Here is a 22,752-nt window from a genome sequence, read left to right on the forward strand (position 1 = left end):
TTTTAACTGTTAGATCTGTTATTTTCCCTCTGTGGTTGAACTATATATGTTATTCTACTTTAATTTTTAAAATAGTTCTTACATTTTAATGTTTTACCCCAGAATGTATGTGCTGCAGAAGATTTTGTTATCTTAACTGTATGTAATAGTTTGCAGCTATTATGCCTTCCTTGACAAGCCAAATATGCTTTTCATTTTAATCCTGTTTTTACTTCATTTCCCTTTATCTAGTTATGATGATGAAGTTGATAAAGTAAACCAGTATCAACGACTAAGTCTAGAAGACCTGGAAAAAATCGAAATAGGTAAGTTTTAACATACTAATCAAGTCATAAAAAGCAAATGCTGTTGTTTTCAAGAGGGGGGTCAAATTATTTAAGCAAGTACATGGTTTAAGTTTCACCTACAAATGCTTTTTTTTCACTATTATTTTCCATTTGTTATTAATAGCATTTTGATAAGGTCTAGGGAATAGGTGTGAAATTCTAAGACAGAAGTGTCAGCTCTCCTTACAGTGGAATTTGGAGACCAGAATAACGTCTGTTAGAAACCAGAAAAGGGATATTCCAAGCTGTCTACCTCTTAGAACGTCCTTTCTAGTCTTTATAGGTTAGTGATGGATATAGTCTAATTATAATAACTATTCCTTTTATTATTTACCTTATGAAGATTACCCCAGGGATCAAAGTTAAATGATTGAGATTGAAAGAGTTCTTCTAGCCTTATCAAACCAATGGTCACCAGAAGTTTGTATTTTGTGTGTTGTCATTTATATTATGAAGATAAATGTATTGGTCTTTTGAAGATAATAGAAGAAAATGCATGTTTTGTGAAAGATTTAATTTTACACATATTCATTTGGGTTTTTAGGTCCTGAGCCAACTCTTTTTGGTAAGCCCAAGTTTTCCTGCATGCGACTCCACTACAGATACAAAGAAGCAAGTGGCTATTTCCACACCCTGCGAGCTGTAGTGCGCAATCCTGAAGAGGATGGAAAAGGTAAAAAGAGGAAGAGATGAAAGTATTCAGTGAAAACTCTGTATTTACTCTTAAAAGCCCAAATGGAACTGGGAACATTTCATATCGTAACCAACTGAATGAGAGCAGATCTAGGGAATAGCTTTGGAATATGAGGCCTTGAAATAGCAACTCTGTTTCCATTATTTGACTGTATTATTTAGTTTGGGACAAGGAACTCTACAGTGGGGATTCTCAGTGAGTTTGGCCCCATCACTGATCACATGGGCGCCAAGGCTTTTCACACATCATGTCCCTTTCATTTGTGGCAGGCAGGGACCATGCCTGTCTGGTTCATAGCTGTTCTCAGCATCTGGCATGGTGCTAGAACATGAGTTAGAACAGACTTTTAGTTCCTCAGTTTCATTCTTTTGCTTTTGTTCTTTTCTCTTAAAATGTTAAAACATTGTGAATTAGTGGGGAGAGTAGCGAACAGATAGCAGTTCACTAAATCAAAACAAATAAATTTGTATTTAATCATATGACCACAAATTTCAGTCAGTGCTATGAGTTAGAATTGCTGTTTTTTTTAGTATGTTTATGGAGAAATGGCAAGCAGTTATATTTGGGTTGCAGATACTCTTCAATGCATTGCAGAGATGCTGCAGATCACCAAGCAAGCCATGGGATCAGAGGTACCCATAATTGAGAAGAAACTTGAGAGGTGAGTATACTGCTTCTCTCAAGAATAAAGGCATTATTATCCAAAGTCTTATTTCTTTAAAAGTATTTGCAGGGGGAAAGAAGTAAGGGGGAAAATGGTAAGGTGTTGGTATTTAGAGAGGTAAGGATCACATTTCTGCAGATCAAAATTTTTACATTCTTCATGTATACAATTTTCAGATAAGTTTTAGACTTACAGAAGAGTTGCACAGGTAATTCAGAGGGTTTCCATATACCCTTAATTCGTCTTCCTTTACAGCTTACATAACCATAGACCATTTATCAAAACTAAGAAACGGACTGTGGCACAGTAAGATGAAATAACCAAAGTACAGAACTTACTAAGATTTTACTAGGTGTTCACTGACATCCTTTTTCTGTTCCAGGATCTAATCTGGGATTCCACATTGCATTTAGTTGTCTCTATAGTTTAATGTTATTTCCTCAATTTTGTTTTTTCTTTCATAACTTTGACATTTTTTAAGTTACTGGTCAGCTGTTTTGTAGAACATCCCTGAATCTAGGTTTGTCCAGTGTTTTTTCCTGATTAAGCTGAGGTTACACATTGTCAGGAAGGACACTCAGAAGTGATGGGCACTTCTCAGTGTATCATGCCTTGGGGAGGGGAGGACATGATGTCCCTATGCAGTATTGTTGATGTTCACCTTGATTACTCGGCTAGAGTAGCGTCTGCCAGGATTCTGCACTGCAAACTTTGTGTCTTCCTCTTTATAATTGCTAAATATTTGGGGGAAATCCTTTGAGACTGTGTAGTTTTTGTGTAAACTTAATTCTATTCATTTTCATAACCATTGTTGGATCTTATCTATAGTAATTATTCCTGTCATGATCTATGGTGATTTTTCTAATTCTCATTCCTTCTACACTTAATTGGAATTCTTCTGGTAAAGCCACTGCACCCAGACTCTTGTACACATTTTTAACCTATGTAGGTTAATAACCTTTTATTGCTAAAGATTGTATTTTATGCATTTTCCACATTACTCTAGAATTCATAACTATCATTTAAATAGCTGCCTACTGTGATCTGTTTGCAGACGTATTGGGTGGGTTCAGAATGTGGACTCTGATTGGCCAGGTTTTTTTTTTTTTTAACTCCTGGTTCTATCAATTACTCTTTAATCTTGGAAAACATACTTAATATTCCTTTACTTCAATTTTGTTATCTGTAAGAGAAAATCCATGTTAGTGCATTGCATGAACTGAATGACAATGCACTTAACCTGGCACACAGCTATTAAACCCCATTGCCAAGAATTTTGGTTGCTAGCATTTTTTCCTTTTATAAAAAAGTCATGACAGATATCTTTGTCATGTATTGCTTTTTCATGTTTAGGATAATTTCTTTAGAATAGCATCCCCAGGTTGTGAATCTGGATTGAAAGATGTGATCTCCAGAGTCCTTTAACCCTGCACCCACCTCCTTTAAAGGTTGCTTATCCTCAGTTTCAAGAAAAACTTTGAAGACCCACAGTTTCATTTTCTTGAGTGACATGGCATTTAAAATATGCTTAGGATATCCCTCTAGGTGTGTTTAAACGTTTTGTTACAGAGTAACACTGACTGTCTCCACAAGTACTTAGGTAGGTGGTATTTTGCCAAGAGAACCAGTCTGAGAGCAAGCCCCTGCAAGGATTTTGCCATCCCTGACAATTTGTGTGGCCACAAGTGATGCATTTAAAACTCCTAAGTAAACAACTAATGAGAGGCAACATTGAAAATTTTTTCTAAGTGCTTTGTAGAGAAAATAGTGTGTTCTAAACACTTGGCTTTTGAATTTGGGAAAAGAATGCCTATGAACAGATTATTTCACATTTTAAAAGTATGGCTTTTCTTTCTAATGAGCATCTGTCGGGTTTTGTGGTCCACATTCTACTAGTGAAGAGAGCCATTTGGCCAGAAGAAAATTACTTGGGCTTTTGTTAAAGAACTATTTTAACCTCCTTTTTCCTGCAGTATGCCCACGATCAGTGATCTTGCATGACCAGCAGTGCAAATGCACATACTGAGACATTTGTGGCAAATAGCACCGACTTCTCTCATTTATAGCTGTCAAAAGGGATACCAAAAGAGAAGACACTCAGAGTAATTGTGTTAAATGTTCCAAATCTTGTAAAATAAATTCAGATAACCCACAGGACATATAAGGAATATCTTGCTCCTTTCTGCTCCCACTACCTGAATTGAGCCACACAGATTCCCATTTACAGTCAGATTTCTTTGCTGATGGTATAGATGGTGGCTGTGCTAGACACCACATGTGGTTGTGAAGCCTTTTAGAATACAACTAGGCAGAATTGTCAGGTGTGCTGTAATCATAGAACACTGCGTATTGCTTATATTGAATTAGTTCAAAAAGGAATATTAATCATCTTTTGAAAATTTTATGTTGAAATGATTTTTGTATATATTGGGTTAAATTACTATTAAAATTCATTGCTGCTTTTTAATGTGGTTGCTAGAAAAATTGTAATTACATATATATTTCACATATTTCTATTGGACAGCACTGTTTTAATGTCAACACTGAGGGATTATCTATCAGCAGTGTACTGTTTTCAAGAAGTTGGGACCAATTTAAAATGCTTTCACCTATATTAATTGGAACTGGTATATTGTATTCCATGGGGAATTAACTTTTTTTCCTCTTCTCATTTGTAGGAAGAGCAGTAAACCGCATGAAGACATCATTGGTATCAGATCTCAAAACCAAGGTTCTTTGGCCCAGGGAAAGAATTTTTTAATGAGCAAATTTTCATCTCTAAATCAAAAAGTGAAGCAGACCAAATCCAATGTAAATATTGGCAACCTCCGAAAGCTAGGAAACTTTACCAAACCTGAAATGAAAGTTAACTTTTTAAAACCAAACTTAAAAGTAAATCTTTGGAAATCAGATAGTAGTCTTGAGACTATGGAAAACACAGGAGTGATGGATAAGGTTCAGGGAGAGTCTGACGGGGACATGTCTTCAGATAATGACTCATACCACTCTGATGAATTCCTTACAAATTCTAAGTCTGATGAAGACAGGCAGCTCGCTAATTCATTAGAGAGTGTAGGGCCAATAGATTATGTTCTTCCTAGTTGTGGTATTATTGCGTCAGCACCTCGATTAGGCAGTCGGTCCCAGTCTGTTAGCAGCACTGATAGTAGCACTCATGCTCCTTCAGAGGTTACTCTTGCTCATGGGAGTGGGCTTGGAAAAGGCCAGGAGTCGTCTTTGAAGAAAAGTCCCTCTGCTGGCAACATACACATATTGACTGGCTTTGCCAAGCCTATGGATATTTACTGCCACAGATTTGTGCATGATGCACAAAACAAAGTGACCCACCTATCAGAGATCAGATCTGTCTCTCAGCAGGCTAGTCAGGAAATAAATCAAATGACCGATCAAGTTTCCAACGAAGAAACCCAGTCAGAATCAACAGAACAGACCCCTTCTCGGCCGTCTCAATTAGATGTGTCTCTTTCTGCAGCAGGCCCACAGTTTTTGTCAGTTGAGCCAGCACATTCAGTTGCATCTCAAAAGACCCCCAGCTCCGCTTCCAGCATGCTTGAACCGGAGACAGGGCTTCATGTAACTCCTTCTCCTTCAGACAGCAGTAGCAGCAGAGCAGTCTCTCCCTTTGCCAAGATTCGAAGTTCCATGGTCCAGGTTGCTAGTATTACCCAAGCTGGATTAACCCATGGGATAAACTTTGCTGTGGCAAAAGTTCAGAAGAGTCCGGCAGAATCTGAAGTGATTAATGAAGTCCGGCAAAATGAACTTAAAAACATGTTTATACAATGTCAGACACGGATAATTCAGATTTAGCTTTTAGCCAGAAGAATACTTCCATGGCTTTTATTTAAAAATATGAAAATAAATTTTCACCTCTTGGGGTATTTTAATTGTACTGTCCGAATCCAGAGATCACCAATTCTGTTTATTGGAAAGGGTTTTAAAAGGAGTCTGAACCTGAGTAGATTCCAAAATTTTAGAGCCAAGACTACAGAAGTGCATCATTCTAGAATGTGTAGAACTGAGGAGCTTATACACTACAGAAAACTTTGCTTATTTGAAAGTAGTTCAGCAACAGGTCACTTTGGGATATAACCTGAACCATTTTTTGGAGTGGGGTAGGTGGAATACATTAAGTAGACACAAGAGCTGGACATGCAGCGTTTTTCATAATTTGTTTCATTTGTCAGTTCATTCTTGTCTGTTGTTACCTCTACAAAATAACTTATACATTTAGTTTTTAGTGACTTTAACATGTTACTGAAGCATTTGAATTTAAGAGTATTTTGGTTTGATGGCTCAGCTATTCCCTGAGGAGTTAATTGAGGGTTGACACTAAAATCAAGGAATGAATACTCATTTGATCCTAATTTTTCCCGTATTCTACTTGAACACATTAAAAATATTCTGCTGCCTATACCGTGTAAACGTAGGAGCATTAACACTTGCCAGTCACACGGTAAACCTGATGGTAACATCAGATGTGAATACCAGCACCTATTAAATTTCATTTTGCTGTTTTCAGGAATGTAGGAACACATACATTGGCTACTGGAAATTCTATAAGGAAGTCAGATTTTAATTTATTCCTGGAGGGACATCCTCAACATCTTATGTAGACAACTTACAACTTTACACTTTAGGCTGGGCCAAGTGCACTGCTCACACCTATATGCCAACACTTTTGGGAGGCCAGGAGTTTGAGACCAGCCTCAGAAATATCTGTCTCTACCAAAAACATACAAAAATTAGCCAGGCGTAGTAGTGCATACCTGTGGTCCTAGCTACACAGGAGGATTACTTGAGTCCATGAGGTTGAGGCTGCAGTGAGCTGTGATTTTGCCACTGCCCTCCAGCCTGGGGGACAGGGCAAGACCCTGTCTCAAAAAGAATTAGTCTGAAGCACAACTGTGCTAAAACTGGTCTGACTATAACTCTGACCACACAGAACCAGGGCTGCCTCTGTAATCCACACAAGAAAGTTGCACAGCATGTTCCAACAAGTATTGGTTTGTCTGATATCTTTAGAGCTTTACTCTGTTGAAGTGATTCTCAGCTGAACATTATGTCTGTTGTAACTTTGATAAGCATTCCACTTTTGTTATTTATTGGTGGTATCTTTTTTTTTTTAACGTGTTAAATCTTGTGATTATTAAAATAAAGTACCATGGTAATTTAAAGTGACAATGTGTATGAGAATTCCTTGCATAACAGATGAAAGAATTTGTAAATAGAGCGAATTTGCTGTAACTGAACACTTGTCTAGGTGTTGCCAGTATTTTACTCCTTAGAAGTATACTCATGATTTAAAAAAAATGATGAATGGATCAGAAACTATACTTTAAAATCCAAACATTCAAAACTGAATGCTCTCTTCTACCAACTTCTTCCAGGTCCTAAAAATATTAAGGGTTCCCAACATGGGAGAAAATACAAGCCAATGTTATGTGATAAAATGCACATTTAAGCTCCACAGAAATTAGTTTGAAAGAGATTTTTGAAAAATTAAGAAGGCAAAGTTTCAAATGGTTATACAGGAGTCTGCTCAGTTTCCTGGCCATTCACACAGGATTAATGCTGTACCTTAAATTACAGCAACAAACTTGACTGTCCATCCATGTATACAGGTAAGGGACAAAGGGCTTCCGTAGCCAAGCGCTGCGCTCCACTCCGCTGCCTGGGGGGGGCATTGAGCAGGAAGGCCTCTCGCACCATCTCCTCCACTTCGGTTCAGCTCTTTCATGTCTCCACCAGGAGGACGTGGTTTCTTCCCACACAGATCACAAGGGATGGTGAATCTTATTCATGAAAAACAGCTCACAGTACTGTTAATTTGGGAAGTTTTATTTACTGGAAAGTTTCTTTCAAGGGAACTTTTCTGCAATACCAAGCAATTTATGTACTTTTCTTTGGTAAATTACAATTTACATCGGCACAAAAAACACATGATGACTAATCTACTTCGCTCGAGGACAGAAAATGTGTTTTATCCTCACAAATCCAGTTAAGCCTTCATTTTATTTCTAAAAGTTTAAGGAAGGTCTAGTCTACCAGTTTTAAAAAGAAAACCAGTTAAATTATATAAACATTATTTACATTAGTTTATAAAAATAGATTTGAGTTTAGGAAAAGTTGAACAACTAGTGATTTTTACGTCAGTTATTAGGTAAAATGAATTCCTCGGTTTTTCAAGGCTGACCCTGTTTCCTTGGTTAACAATGACAAGTTAGGCCTTACAGGAAAAAAATGTAAGGGATCCTTTATCTGTCTCCAACTAAGTAAGTTACTTACTAAAAGAAGTCAAGTCTTGACACCATTGACAGCTTAAAAAGTAATATCCTAACCTTTCTGGAGACGCTGGTTGTCATAACCATGTTACTGTATAGTCTGTTAGTTTGCACTGTTAAAACGAATTAGTCTGGAGAAAACCTACCTGCAGTTGTATGAGGCTGTTACTGGAGTAGCAGGTGTTAGCTGATTTAACATACTTGGAACCAACTGGAAAATTCATATAAAATGCTAAAAATCCAAATACAATCAAAGCAGCTAAATGACATTAGGAAAAAAACTTTCTAAAGGGGGTATTGTTTTTTAAGTTTGCTATTTTGTTTTCATATTTGGGCAAAACTTTGTAGCGCAGCATTCCCTTATGCATGGTTCTAAAATGCACTGGGATAGAAGAAAATAAGGAAAATGGAGTATCTTGGTTTATTTTGCCCCCAAAAGCTACATTCATTCCATTTAAAGAACTATTATTCTGAGATTGTCCTTTTATGGGGAGAAAAAAAAAAAACTGGTGACAATACAGTGATTTATTCAGATTACTTGGCAACCCTACAGTCCCCCAAATTTTTGGAAATATTACTACTGGTCCATAAAATACAAACGTCTGGGAACCACTGCTATGTAAAAGTCTAGTTTTGCAGGCTGTTAACAAATGTTAAGTGCGAAAAAGTTTCTGTGGCCAAACGTCTGGGAAATGACAGTACAGAATTTCACGTAGTCATGTGAATCAATGGCAAGCACACCTCCATCCCTCAAAGTTGGACTACTGAATGCACTCAACCCAATGCTAACTGGAAAACATAAAAACCTGAAGTGCACAAGTCCTCTGACTTTGAAATTCCAAAAACCTTCATCTCAGCATTTCAACAGTCTGGCCTATGACTCAGCTGAAGCTAAGGAAATGGTATAATCAGCAACATTATCAATATTAAACTTTTAATATCAAATACTTTTTTTTTTACATTATTACTAATTTATATAATTATAAAACAAACTTCAAAAGCTCCATGAAATCAGTAAGGTAAAAGTCCTTACTGAATATCATATAAACATCAGATGTTACGAGGCTTGATTTAAGGAAACGTCATTGGTTTGTGATAGAAATTACCTATAAAACAATGTGGTATAAATGAGTATCTGAACTTTACAATTATGTGGCTACAATTTGCCCATTGCTCTTCATAGGTATCAGATTTTTAAAGTTCATTTCCATTCACACATTTTTGCTGCTGAAGCCTCGTTCTTCTGAAAGACTCTAGCTGCTTTGCTCTCAGCCATCGTTCTCTTGACAGCGTTGTCTGACCAGCACTGAGAGATAGACACCTGGTTTGAAATACAAACAAATTTAAGTCTAGAACTGGGACAGTAAGTCTTACATTTTTTTAAGACTGAGGAATACTCTGTAAAATACAGACCACATATGGGAGACAAGATCGTCTGGTAGTTACACACAAATCAACAGCCAAGTTAGACTTCTACAAAGAAATCTTTGAAGAGTCAGAATTGGAGGGTGGCTCACTCTTTGAAGCTTAGAGAACAAGCACCATGCCTGTTCCACTGAAGGGATCACCATCAAACTTGACTGCCCCTCAATGAGCCCTTTCATACAGCGTTTTTAAAAGGAAAAGTTCATTTCCGTTTTCAGAAGTCTGCCTCAGTTACTGCTGAATAACTGAGAAGATTTATAAACACAAGCTCACCGAAAAAGGAATGATGGACATGCACCACTTACCGAGCCACCACAAGCAGCTGGTGAAGATCATCAGCAGTGATGCTCTGAGGGTCGTTCTTCCGCATTTCCACAAAGTCATCTTCAACTGCCTTTATCAAAAGAGTAAATGTAAATGACATGCGTTTTTGTAAGGAAGAGAAAATTAACATGGTTCCTTGACTGATGGAAAAATGAGGATGTCAACCTCTTAGACAAAGGAGACAACAGGGAAAGTACGAAAGCATATACATAAATAATGCTGATGAAAAATAACGAAACTCAGATTCATTTAAGGTCAAGCAAACATAAATCGGCAACTGGCATAAGAACTATGCTTTTCAACAAAGGGAAAAGTGATGCTAGTGAAAATGGCAGAGAAAAGACTGCAGAAAACTGTCTCTACTGTTAAGAACATCGATCAAAATCAACTTTTTTAAAACTCTGGAAATAAAACCACACTTGCAGCAATCCAGAGAGCATTTATGCAAGAAAACCAGGTGATTATTGGCAAGAATGTTGAGCCTTGTTGCCATTTTAACATGTCCTATTCCTATATTCTACCCCCTTCCCCTCCAGGTGATATTAATAGCTTCAAAACCTAACAGCCTGGCAGCCACCGGAAAGGGCTAGAGCTCTTTCAAAGTGCCATTCCCAGAGAACTGTCTTCTGACCACCTGTCTAGTGGCTCCCTGGAATAACCATTTACAAGGTTGTCTTCATGTAACCTGACTGAACCACCTCTTTCCCCAGGGCATTTATCAAAAACAATCAGAAGAAATTGTCAATCACCCTAGCTACGTGACACACTGGATAATAGTTGTAGCAAACAGGCTAACCCAAATCCTTAAACGGAAAAGCTAGTTGGGAAATGAGATGTCCGCGGAGGGCTCTGAAAACCTCACATATGTAACTCCTAGGAACTTAGAAGGCTGCAGACATGCTCAGAGACATTAAACTCCCACCTCTGGATAACCTGGAGGCTCTGTGCAAACAAGAAATGAAGACTAGGGCAGGCTTGTAAATTGTAAAAGACTAAGTGTTGAAGGCTTGCCCCAGCTTTTATTTTTATTTATGATTATTATTCACCCTTAGACTGGGAGACCAACTGGGAGAAAGAAAATTTCCTGGCATTTAAATGGATTGGAAATTTCTTTCCAATCATTAACCGCAAAACTAACAGCAAAGACTTCAATGCCCCACATGTGACAAAAGATACAGACTTTACAGAATTAGTCAAAAAAGTTACTAAACAACCTACCAACAGTAACAAATAGCAACAACAACAAATCCTAAGTAGGTTTAATTTCCAGAGTCTGACTTCCAAAGCAGAGTTGCCATATTATATTATTTAAAATGTCTGATTGTGGCTAGTGTGGTGGCTCACGCCTATGATCCTAGCACATTGGGAAGCCAAGGTGGGAGAACTACTTGAAGCCAGGAGAAGGCCTCATCTCTACAAAAAAACAAAACAAAACTTTAGTTGGGCATGGTGGCGCACACCTGCAATCCCAGCTACTGAGGCAAGAGGATCACCTGAGCCCAGGAGTTTGCTGCGACTGTGCTACTGTACTACTCCAGCCTGGGTGACAGAATGAGACCCCATCCATCAATCAAATAAAATGTCTGGTTTTCAACAAAAAAGTGCCAAGAAACAAGAAGGTATGGCTCACACTCCTGGGGGAAAAGGGAGTCCACAGAACTGTCCCAGAGGAAACTCAAACATCAGACAGAAAGACTCTAAATTGGCTATTTTAAGCATTCAAATAACTAAAGGAAACCACATATAAAGAACTTCAGGAAAATATGAGAATGATGTCTCACCAAATAGAGAATATCAATAAAAAGAAATAACTTTTTAGAAGAAGCAAAAATTCTGGAGTTGAAAAATATAGTAAAAATTATCTAGAGGTGCTCAGATTTGATCAGGCAGAAGACAATCACTAAACCCGAAGATAAGTTTTCACTAAGATGAGTGTAAGAAACAACAAAAAGAAGAATGAGGAAAAATGAACTGAGCCTTGAAGACCTGTGGGATATCATTAAAAACAGCATCAGATAGTGAGTATCAGAGGGAGAGGAGGGAGAAGTGAGGCAGAAAGAAACATGGCCAAAACCTCCCCAAATTTGTTGAAAATTTCCCCAAAATGTGAATTATTCTGCACCTCCAAGAAGCTCAACAAACTCCATGTAAGATAAACTCAGAGACAAGTAGACACATCATAGTCAAAACTGTCAAAAGCCAAAGAATCTTGAAAGCAGTGAGAGAAAAATGACTTGGTGTGTACAAAGGATCCTTATCAGAAACTAGCTGGCTTCTCAGCAGAAACCAGAGGCCAAAAAGTGGTGGGAGGACATATTTGAAATGAGACAAAGAGCACAAGCCAAGAATTCTACACCCAGCAAAACTAGTCTTAAGGAGAAATTAAGATTTCCAGATAAACAAAAACTTAAAGAGAGCTGGGCATGGTGGCTCACACCTGTAATCCCAGAATTTTGGGAGGCCAAGGTGAGAGGATCACTTGAACCCAGGAGTTCGAGACTAGCCTGGGCAACACAGGGAGACTCCCCCCTCATCTCCACACACAAAAAAATAAAAATAAAAAAATTAGCTGCATGGCACATGCTTCTGGTCCCAACCATTCAGGAGGCTGAAGTGGGAGGATCGCTTGAGCCTAGGAGGATTGAGGCTGCAGTGAGCCACTCTAGCCTGGGTGACAAAGCAAGACCCTGTCTCAAAACAACAACAACAAAAAGAATTTGCACAAGTAGACCTGCCATGCAAGAAACACTAAAGGGAGTTCTTCATGCTGAAAAGATACTAGACAGTAACATGAACTCACGTGAGGAAATAAAGGATGCTGGTAAAAGTGACTGCACAGGTAAATAGAAAACAGTACAACAGTCTTTTCCGTTTAGAACTTTTTTCCTCTAATTTAAAAGACAACTGCAAAAACAGTAATTCTAAATGTGTTGATGGACATACAACAGCAGTACAAGAGAAGGGAGAAGGAAGGAAATTAAAAAGGGGCAAAGTCTTTGTATAATGTATTATAATTAAACTGGTGTTACCCATACAAAAATTTTAATTAAAAATAACTAGACAAACTGGTATTAATCCTTAATAGATGACTATAGCTAACATGTTAAGTTTATCCCCCCAGGGCAACCACTAAGAAAGTAAGAAACTTCAAGGGATTAAAATGGGACAGTGGAAAATACCTATTTCAAACAAAAAGACAATAATGGAGTAATAGAGGAAAAAAAAAAGAGAAGATAGAAAACAAATAGCAAAACTACCTTATCAGTCATTATGGTAAATGTAAATTAGTTGCATACTGCAATTCAACACAGGGAAATTCTTTATTTTAAACCAGACATACCTTGGTTATTTCATCAGATATGCTATAATCCAGGAATCTCAAAAGGGTTAGATAAATGCGGAATTTGTTCAGCATGGAAGGCAGCACGGCTGAGAGAAGGCTGTTCATGTATTCCTCCATGTTTGGTGGAATAAGCTGGGGCTGTAAGTGAATCTGGCAGTCTGCCTGAAAAGAGAAAGAGTACACTGTATTTTCTGAGTTCCTAATCTACATTTTTAAAGAAAGATGCATCATCTCTGTCAGCCCCTATGGGAATTAGAAAATACTATTTATTATTTAAGGGGAGGGAATAATATTGTTTTTTTATATGTGCGTGAGACAGGTTTTGCTCTGTTGCCCCGGCTGGAGTGCAGTGGTGTGATCACAGCTCACTGCAACCTGCCTCCCACGATCAAGTGATCCTTCCACCTCACCCTCCTGATTAGTGGGACAACAGGCACACACCACCATAGCTGGCTAATTTTTGTATTTTTTGTAGAGACAAGTTTCATCATGTTGCCCAGGCTGGCCTCAAAGTCGTGGGCTCATATGATCCATCTGCCTTGGCCTCCCAAAGTGCTGGGATTACAGGCATAAGTCACTGCACCCAGTGAAAATCTATTTTTAATATTAGCTTACATGCTTTATAACTACCTCAGCAATAATTATGAAAGTTAGCTTTTCCTTGGTTACTTATGTTTCCTCAATGGTATCAGTGAGCACACAAAAATGTAGCCAATCTCTAAAAAAGCAGTTAATTAAAAAGGTTTGTCACACTTGCACACAGAAAACATTCCTTTAGCTGTTCCATTCTTAGTCAAAGGCTGTTTCTCATCAATCACAGGTGAATACTATTATACAGACTGTGCACCATTTGACAACCGGGAGCATTTCCCATCATCTTCAGAATTAAAAGCTTTCTCTTTACAAGCCATTCTGAGGGCATACCAGAGCATTTCACTGTAAAGCATGAAAACAGCTACCGAGTGACCAATGACATTTTAAAAGGAAGTCTAAATATTTTTCACATAAGATTAGCAGAAAACAATGGGTCAAAGGCAGCAAGACAGAGGTCTAGATGTTAAAATCAGGCAATCTTTCTATACTCAGATGTGGGAGTCTCTGCTGCCAACAGCCTTTCTAGTCTTGTGACTTGCTAATATCTGAGCTTGGTAGATGTAAGGTTTTCATCCCTGGCAGTGCAAAATACTCAATTCCCTTGATGATTGGCAGTCACAGTTTTTTACAACAAATTTAACTAATGAAAAGCAGTACCAAGACACTGCAAAAATGTAGATCTTTTTCCAATGTCAACCTCCCTCCATTTAAAAATGACTCATCATACCGGGAGAAGTGACCTCCCCTCCGAAGTAATGAAAACGTTAATATTGCAGGGGAATTCCATCTGATGATAGCTGAAGTCATAATCCACCTTCTGCCACGTTATGAGGTTGCTCAGGGCAGTCACATTATGAACACCTACGAAAGCAAGAAAACATTTTCAGTCATTTCACTTTAATCATCTAATCCGTTTTGCTGACACTGATAATGAGCCATCAAGTTTCTACTGCTGGGGTATGAGGCACTGTCCAATTTACTAAGCTAAATGTCACTAAGTGTGTAAGCTTACAAGAGTCTTAGTCAAAGTAGAACTTTCTGGGGCCAAGACCCCCTGCCACAAATCTAATACCTAGCATCTGGTATGCACCTAGACGTAAAATAGTTCCCAAGTAAGCATGATTATTTCTAGGTGGTGTAGCCACAGGGCTAAAGTAAGGAAGGACTCAAACTATCTTCATATGTAGACCAGGCTAGTGAAATTTACTGATTTTATATTCCCCTTTGCCTCAAAGGTGTCCAGTCTACCTCATTTTTTAATTCTACCTTTACCTCTTGAACTGATCACCAGCAGTATATTCTTAATTGTCTTCATTTAAGCACAGATAAAAGTCTGCTTTCTTGTGATTTTATCATATGTTCCATAACAGGTTAGTTCAAACCATTTGATCTATCATTTTTTAGAGATTCTCTGAAAACCGTTTAAAAGCTTTAAAACTGGAGGTGAAAAAATGTTTTATTGGATCTGTCTACACTTCTCTTTTGAAGTATTAGATGACTAAAAGCAAAACTTCCTCCCATTTCAGCATTCATTCATTTGTTCGTTTGTTTTTCTGAGAAGGAGTCTTGCTCTGTTGCCCAGGCTGGAGTGCAGTGGCACAATCTCTGCTCACTGCAACCTCCGCCTCCCAGGTTCAAGCAATTCTCCTACCTCAGCCTCCCAAGTAGCTGGGATTAGAGGCGTGTGCCACATGCGTGGCTAATTTTTGTTTTGTTTTGTTTTAGTAGAAACAGGATTTCACCATGTTGGCCAGGCTGGTCTCAAGCTCCTGACCTCATGATCTGCCTGCTTCAGCCTCCCAAACTGTTGGGATTACGGGCGTGAGCCACTGTGCCTAGCCCCATTTCAGCTTTTAAAAAGCTATTTGGGGCAGGTGCAGTGGCTCACACCTGTAATCCCAGCACTGTGGGAGGCCAAGGCAGGAGGCTCACTTGAGCCTAGGAATTCAAGATCAGCTGGGCAACCTAGTGAAACCTTGTCTCTACTCCCCCACCAAAAAAAAAAAACAAAAACCCAACTGTTCTACTGTACTACTTTCAGAATACTATGGCAAAACATAGTTGGTTTATACAATTTGATTAGTTTTTAACATATACTTTAGTCAAAGTCACATGCCAAGCCTTTATCTTACAGCTAAATGTGAATTTGTCTTTGTCCACACTCTTCAGAAAGTTACTCCTAGATTTGGCTTTAGCAGGAACGAAGTCAGAAACAGAAGGGAAATTTCTACGTACGCACCTGAGGTATCCAGCTGCCCCTGTTCTAGTAGAGTCTCATCGATTACAAGGGAAGTATTGCTGGGCAGCTGGAGGAGCCCACTGACCAAGCGATTGGCTGTGTAGTCTTTGTGGGGAATGAATTTCAAATGGTTCATGTTCTCTATAGTCATCTGCAGACGAAAAGACTGCAAAGAGAAATTTTTTAGTGAACAAGAATTTAAGTTTTCCTGTTTTAAGGAAATATGCACTTGGAGTTAAACACTGTGCTTCATATGGAAAAAGTGATCTTATCAATTTTAATTTAACCAATAAAACAAATGGTAGATAACTGATGTACAAATATTAAATATCCCAAAGCCTAACTTCTTTCACCTAACACAAGCTAGCAAAAAGAAAATGTTAATTTTATTCTTCAAGATGGGGAGAGAAAAGTTTAATTTTCCTCTATATTCTTTGAGTTAAAATTACATTCATTCATCACAGACATTTTTGAACAAACTTTTCAGAGAAAAATCAAGGAGCAGAGCACACTGAGCTATGGTGACATGCTGCAGTTCTCAGGACATGGCTCCCGGCTGTGTGCACCTTCTTCTTCAGTCTAATGAGTAAGCAACCCATCAATGCTCCTCCTCCAGCTCCTGAGCCACCATTCTCAACACTCTGTGTTCTGCTTTATACACCAATCATTCTTCTACCCTCCAGCCTAAACAATGTGTGGCAAGGGTGGAGAAGAGGGTATGGTAGGGGAAGGCTGTCAAGGAAGAGGTAAGATATATTGCCAAAATTTAGAGGTGTTTTATACATTAGCTCAGTGAGTCTAAGAAAACAGGGAAGCTTAGGGAAGCTTAAATGACCTACCATGGATTAATTTATTTGTTGGTCTTTTACCTAAACTCTGTAAGGGCAAAGGATCTGAGTGTTTCAATAATTCTCAAAATGTGGTCCAGAGACTCCCCAGGGAATTGCTCAAACACTTTTATGGGGTCAATCAGGTCAAAATCATGCATGAAGAAAAGATCCTTTCAATGTGCGAGACTAATGAATTTTATCATAGCAGAGTATGGAAAGTTTACGAATAAGATTTCGGATTCCACACTTATCTATCTTTAAGAAAATGTCATGTGGATAGTTTCGGTCTACTATCAAAGACCACCACCAAGTTACCTACAAAGGCTACTGAAACCATCTTTACCAACTACCTTTCCAACTGTGTGAGGCCAGCTTTCCTTTACATACTTCAACCAAAACCTCAGATTACAACAAACTGAAGGCAGAAGCAGATGCAAGCATCTGTTGTCTCCTATTAATCCAGACATTAAAGAGACTTGCAAAAATGTAAAACAATGTTGCTTTTATCACTGATCATTTTTGGCTTGTGAAAAGTTGTTTTTATAAAAATATTCGTCTCTATGTATTTTTTTATTTTTAATAAATGTATTTGCTTTACCTTCTAATTTGGTAAATTAATGATAAATATAACATGAAAAATGTGAAAAACAGCATTTTGAGTAGTAATATGTTTTTCAGAGTGTAAAGTGAGTCTAAGGAGACTGAGAAATGCTGGTGTATTCTGGTCCACTTTTGCCTCTTGAGGGCCTGGACAAGTGCTAGCACTGAGACACTCAATACATTTGGTTCAATAAGGATCTAGTGCAGCCTCTTCAATGTCCAAAGAAGGGATCACTATTTTCAGTCACACAACTAATCAGAAGCAATTCCCCTGTTCCCAAGATCCTAGCACCACACAAATACTGCAATCCAGATACCCTGGCAAATAAAGTGAGCTCAACTTTCCAAACAGGAATTAAAATTGGGGCAATGGAGATAAAGAACTTTATTACCTCAATTAAAAGAATTATGCTCCTATAATTTAGAGTTCATTTAGATTTAAGATTTTAGTGCGCAAAAAGGATACCAAATTGCACAAACAAATTGGTATCAACAGAGCATAATTTTAAGGGAGTTACTGCAATTGTATTAATTGTTAAGACTTACAGAAATTTGTGCTTAGACAAAAAGAAAAAAAAGTGAAACGTTTAGGGGAAAGTACATTTTAAATTATGTAACTTGTCAGGCTTTGTTTCCCCTTAAATAAGATCTATTAAAATCCCTAAGTTAAATATCCGGGTTGAATGGAAAGATAGATGGATTTGTTAAGTGTGCTTAGGTTTATAATACATATTTATATTCATCTTACTGCTGGGACAAGATGTTGAATAATTCGATATAAGTGTTCTGTGAAGGTACTATTCCGTGGGCAACCACTCAAGTTAACTGTAAATTTTCCTAGTGGAAGAACGTCTCTTCTTGTGTATCTAGAAAAGAAAGAAATCAATCAATAAGATGCTGAAGCAATTTCCTGATTTCTATCGAAAAGTAAAGAACAGAAAAATCAGCTTAATGTTGTCATTAAATATAAACCAGAATACTCTTGACCAGTTATTATATCAGAATAACATCAATAAAATAAAAGTACTAGCCAATGTTTGGACACAAGTGCTGCTGATCACGTGCCAAAGACTGTTCTGAGTATGTAAATGCTCCCTCATTTAACCTTGAAACATTCGGAAGCAGGTACTGTTGTCTTTGCTTTACAGATGAGAAATCTGAGGCACAGAGATGATAATAAGCAACATGTACATCTAGCCAGAAGCTGATAGAGCTGGGATATGAATCCAGGTACTTTGGTTCCAGAGTCTGTGCTATCAAGCATTATGTACTACTGTCACAGATCGATCTGAGAAAAGATAAGATTTACAGCACAAAGATGTTTAGTGCAACTTTATAATAGAGAAAAGCTAGGAAAACCTAACATTTAGGGAAACTGTTACAGTATGGTAACAACTGTATAGTGAAACAGTTTGCAGCCAATACAAAGGTCATGAAGCATTATGATGGGAAAATGTTTAATATATATCAATTGCTAAAAACAAGACACAGATCTGTGCTTAGAATATAACTAAGATCTATGCAGGGATGTATACATATGTAAACAAAAATCAATGAACGTGTACCAAAATGTTAATGGAGGTTCTAAGTGATGAAATCACAGATGATGTGCATTTCCTTCTTTATGTTCTTGTAACTTGTCAAAGGCCTACATTAGTTTTAGAATCAGAAAACAAAGAAATAACAGTGGAGTCAAGGGATGTGGTGCTAGTGTCACTGTCCACGTTAAATGTGCACATGATGTGGGCGCCTTGGGACATATAAACAGAGCATTCAGAATGCAAAAGGGATAAAGTAGCTCATTTTACTCATCAGCCAGGTCCTTTACCTCAGGCATCCCCAAGCCCCAGGCCATGGACCGGTACTGGTCATGGCCTGTTAGAAACCAGTCCACAAAGCAGGAGGTGGACAGTGGTGAGCAAGCATTACCGCCCCAGCTCTACCTACTGTCAGATCAGCAGTGGCATCAGACTCTCACAGGAGTGTGAATCGTACTGTGAACTGCGCATTTGTGTGCTCCTTGTGAGAAGCTAACACCTGATGATCTGAGGTGGAACAATTTCATCCTGTACCCATCCCCACTCTGGTCCGTGGAAAAATGGTCTTTTCATGAAATGGGTCCTTGGGTACCAAAAAGGTTGGCAACCAATGCTTTATCTGATTTTGGCTCTAAAAGTTAAGAAGACATAATCAAAATGCTAAATGTGAAACTGTGAGAAAAGGAATTTGTTTGTGATTTGGTGTAACACTTGTTACACTGAACAGATAAAAACTACTTGATGAAGCCTAATAATGAACACACATAAATTACACCAGCAATCTTCCTGCTCTTCCACTTTCTACACAGACCAAACTCCCTTAATTCCCACCAGGATACAGCACTTACACTGTGGAGATGAGATGTAATATAAGGTATTCGGCAGCCAAACTATCCCCCAGAAGAGCATGAGTGAGGAACCCAAGAAGTTCTGCTCTGACTGGAGACAATTCGGACATGAAACTTGAAACAACTAGACGAGAAAGGGAGACCAGAGTCAGGACCACACACCAGTTCCTCTCAAGTGTCCTAGGTAAAAAATAACTGCGTGAACAAAGCACTACAATTCAAAAGACAGCTAGTAAAACTGAACACATCCATCCATAAGTGACGCCAATTTTAAAAATATGACAGTTTGTATACTCCCTTTTTTTTTTTTTTGAGACGGAATTTCGCTCTTTTTGTCCAGGCTGGACTGCAATGATGTGATATGGGCTCAGTGTAACCTCTGCCTCCTGAGTTCAAGTGATTCTCCTGCCTCGGCCTCCCAAGTAGCTGGGATTACAGCCACATAGCACCACGCCCGGCTAATTCTGTATTTTTAGTAGATATGAGGTTTTACCATGTTGGCCAGGCTGGTCTCAAAAGATCCACCTGCCTCAGCCTCCCAAAGTGCTGAGATTACAGCAGTGAGACACCATGCCTGGCCTTGTATACTCCTTTTTTGTCCTCATTTCAATAAAAAGAATTAATGTAAGAGAAAAATGGGGCAACGAGAGAGAGATTACTAAAAACACTTATTGTGATGAATGAGGACCTGACTCTTAATTCCTCTATGAGCATGTTACAGGCAGCTCTGGACATAACACTGAGGCTAACAGTTAATAGTTCGCTAGACTGTAACACTTAGACTTACAGGTTTTGCTCTCCTCTTTGTTAAGGCAGGCAGGCAATAACGGGTTGATGTGCTGCAACTTCTGGGCTAAAATCACATGAATTCTCGGCACTAATGAAGCAGGAGGACTGTGTACTCTCTGCTCCTCTGCGGTGTCTGTGCACTCCATTGGATCCAGCAGTGCAGAGGCATCCCTGTGGAGAGTCAATGAAGTTTCAGTTTAGAGATACGTCAATTGCACAGATGCAAAAAATAATATGCATCTTGGAAAACAGAATTAAAGCCAAGAATATTTCTACCTGTACATCTCCTTACAGAACAGAAAGTAGCCTTTCGTTCTAAAGTATTACATCACACAGACTTCAGACTTGTTAAGACGTATCATGACATATGCATTTATTCCATTTCCCAGTAACTTTTTTTTGGAGGGGCGAATGGAGTCTCACTGTGTTGCCCAGGCTGGAGTGCAGTGGCGCAATCTCGGCTCACTGCAACCTCTGCCTCCTGGGTTCAAGTGATTCTCGTGCCTCAGCCTCCTAAGTAGCTAAGATTAGCTACTTGTTTTAGACAAGCAGCGAATGTTTTAGACTTTAGCTAATGTTCTAGACAAGTAGACAATAGGTGCGCACCACCACACCTGACTAATTTTTGTATTTTTATAGGGACAGGGTTTCGCTATGTTGGCCAGGTTGGTCTCAAACTCCTGACCGCAAGTGAACCACCTCCCTCAACCTCTGAAAGTGTTGGGATTACAGGTGTAAGCCACCATGCCCAGCCAAGAACAGCAGTATTTTTTATAAGCACTGCAATAAACAGAATATAGGATATCACTTATTAGGTTATTTCAAAACACAAGTACTCCTTAACTATCTACTGAGACATCAAAAACTTGACAGCACATCTCAAAATCTGGGGTCTTTTTCTTGAAAGTCATCCAGTATCTATCTACATTATTCACAGTGTGGAGAATCCATTCATTTCCTATCTTGCTAATTGTTTTCCCTAAATTTTATTCTTACATAATCCCCCGAATACTGAGTAGACAAACAATGAAAGTATGAATTTTTCAGATTTGCTAAATTAATTTGCAGACGATAGATTTGTAAGATGACTGAAACAAATGACTAAATATTTTTAGATCTTGACTTTATAGACGCTATAGACACTGAAGTAATTTACTCATGTGTGAATTCATACTCCTATATTTTTTAATATAAGCATAATAACCTTTTCCATAGTACGTACCATGTAACAGACAATGTTCAAAGCTTTACACGTACAAATTCACCAAAACCTCATATCTACTGTATTTACAACAAGAAAACCAAGCCTAAAGTCACACAGCTAGTAAGTGGCCAAGTCAGGACTCCAACCCAGGCTGTCTGCTTGTCTGAGCTTTTATCCTCCATGGTTAATACTGAATGTCAACTTGACTGGATTGAAGGATGCAAAGTATTATTCCTGGGTGTGTCTGTGAGGGTGCTGCCAAAGGAGATTAACGTTTGAGTCAGTGGACTGGGAGAGGCAGACCCACCCTCAGTCTGGGTGGGTACCATCAAACCAGCTGCCAGCATAAAGGCAGGTATGCAAAGAGCAGATTGGCTGAGTCTCTGGCCTCCATCTTTCTCCCATGCTGGATGCTTTCTGTCCTTGAACATCAGACTCCAAATTCTTCAGCTTTTGGATTCTTAAACTTGCACCAGTGGTTTGCCAGGGTCTCTCAGGCCTTTAGTCACAGACTGAAGGCTGTACTATCAGCTTCCCTACTTTTGAGGTTTTGGGACTCGGACTGGCTTCCTTCCTCCTCAGCTTGCAGATGGCCGATTGTAGGATTTTACCTTGTGACTGTGTGAGTCAATTCTTCTAATAAACTCCTCTTCATATATTCATCCATCATATTAGTTTTGACCCTTTAGAGAACCCTGACTAATACAACTTCTAAACTAAACTGCATCAATAAGGAAGTAACTAAACAGGAAAGTCATCATAACCAGAAATTGCCAAGACGAACAATTTCATATACTATTAAGGGATTGTTAAGCATATTTAAAATTGTTTAAAATTTTTGTTTTGTACCTTTTTTTTTTTTTTAACTGTGAAAAATGTTAAATTCATCCTCCACAGAAACCAAGACAATGAATGTCCAGTCTTCAACAAGAGGACTCTGGTGGAGAGACATCAGCCCTTGCTTTTGGCATTCTCAAAGCAAAACGAAAAACAAGGAAGATCTAGATTTCCAACATACGTTAATAAAAA

General features: G+C 38.5%; 2 protein-coding genes across 4 annotated transcripts in view; one reads left to right on the plus strand and one right to left on the minus strand.

The window, feature by feature from the left end:
- INPP5F (inositol polyphosphate-5-phosphatase F) overlaps window positions 1-6,886 on the plus strand; it is a 108,668-nt gene extending 101,782 nt beyond the window's left edge. For all 3 annotated transcript variants that reach the window (XM_032281820.1, XM_032281819.1, XM_032281821.1), the window contains 4 exons: window positions 232-305; window positions 871-999; window positions 1,594-1,681; window positions 4,363-6,886. In XM_032281820.1, the coding sequence (XP_032137711.1) occupies window positions 232-305; window positions 871-999; window positions 1,594-1,681; window positions 4,363-5,515 (1,444 nt within the window). In that variant the 3' untranslated portion in view covers window positions 5,516-6,886. The remainder of the gene's footprint in view (window positions 1-231; window positions 306-870; window positions 1,000-1,593; window positions 1,682-4,362) is intronic.
- Window positions 6,887-7,525: 639 nt separating this feature from the next.
- MCMBP (minichromosome maintenance complex binding protein) overlaps window positions 7,526-22,752 on the minus strand; it is a 46,183-nt gene continuing 30,956 nt past the window's right edge. The window contains exons 9-16 of the mRNA XM_032281822.1: window positions 20,518-20,690; window positions 19,731-19,854; window positions 18,093-18,210; window positions 15,915-16,080; window positions 14,403-14,536; window positions 13,079-13,243; window positions 9,720-9,808; window positions 7,526-9,310 (exon numbers count right to left, since the gene is read on the minus strand). Of these exons, the coding sequence (XP_032137713.1) occupies window positions 9,184-9,310; window positions 9,720-9,808; window positions 13,079-13,243; window positions 14,403-14,536; window positions 15,915-16,080; window positions 18,093-18,210; window positions 19,731-19,854; window positions 20,518-20,690 (1,096 nt within the window). The 3' untranslated portion in view covers window positions 7,526-9,183. The remainder of the gene's footprint in view (window positions 9,311-9,719; window positions 9,809-13,078; window positions 13,244-14,402; window positions 14,537-15,914; window positions 16,081-18,092; window positions 18,211-19,730; window positions 19,855-20,517; window positions 20,691-22,752) is intronic.

The sequence above is a fragment of the Sapajus apella genome, unplaced genomic scaffold (assembly GCF_009761245.1).
Source record: "Sapajus apella isolate SASKATOON/1434 unplaced genomic scaffold, GSC_monkey_1.0 scaffold13, whole genome shotgun sequence".
Classification (NCBI taxonomy): Eukaryota; Metazoa; Chordata; class Mammalia; order Primates; family Cebidae; genus Sapajus; species Sapajus apella.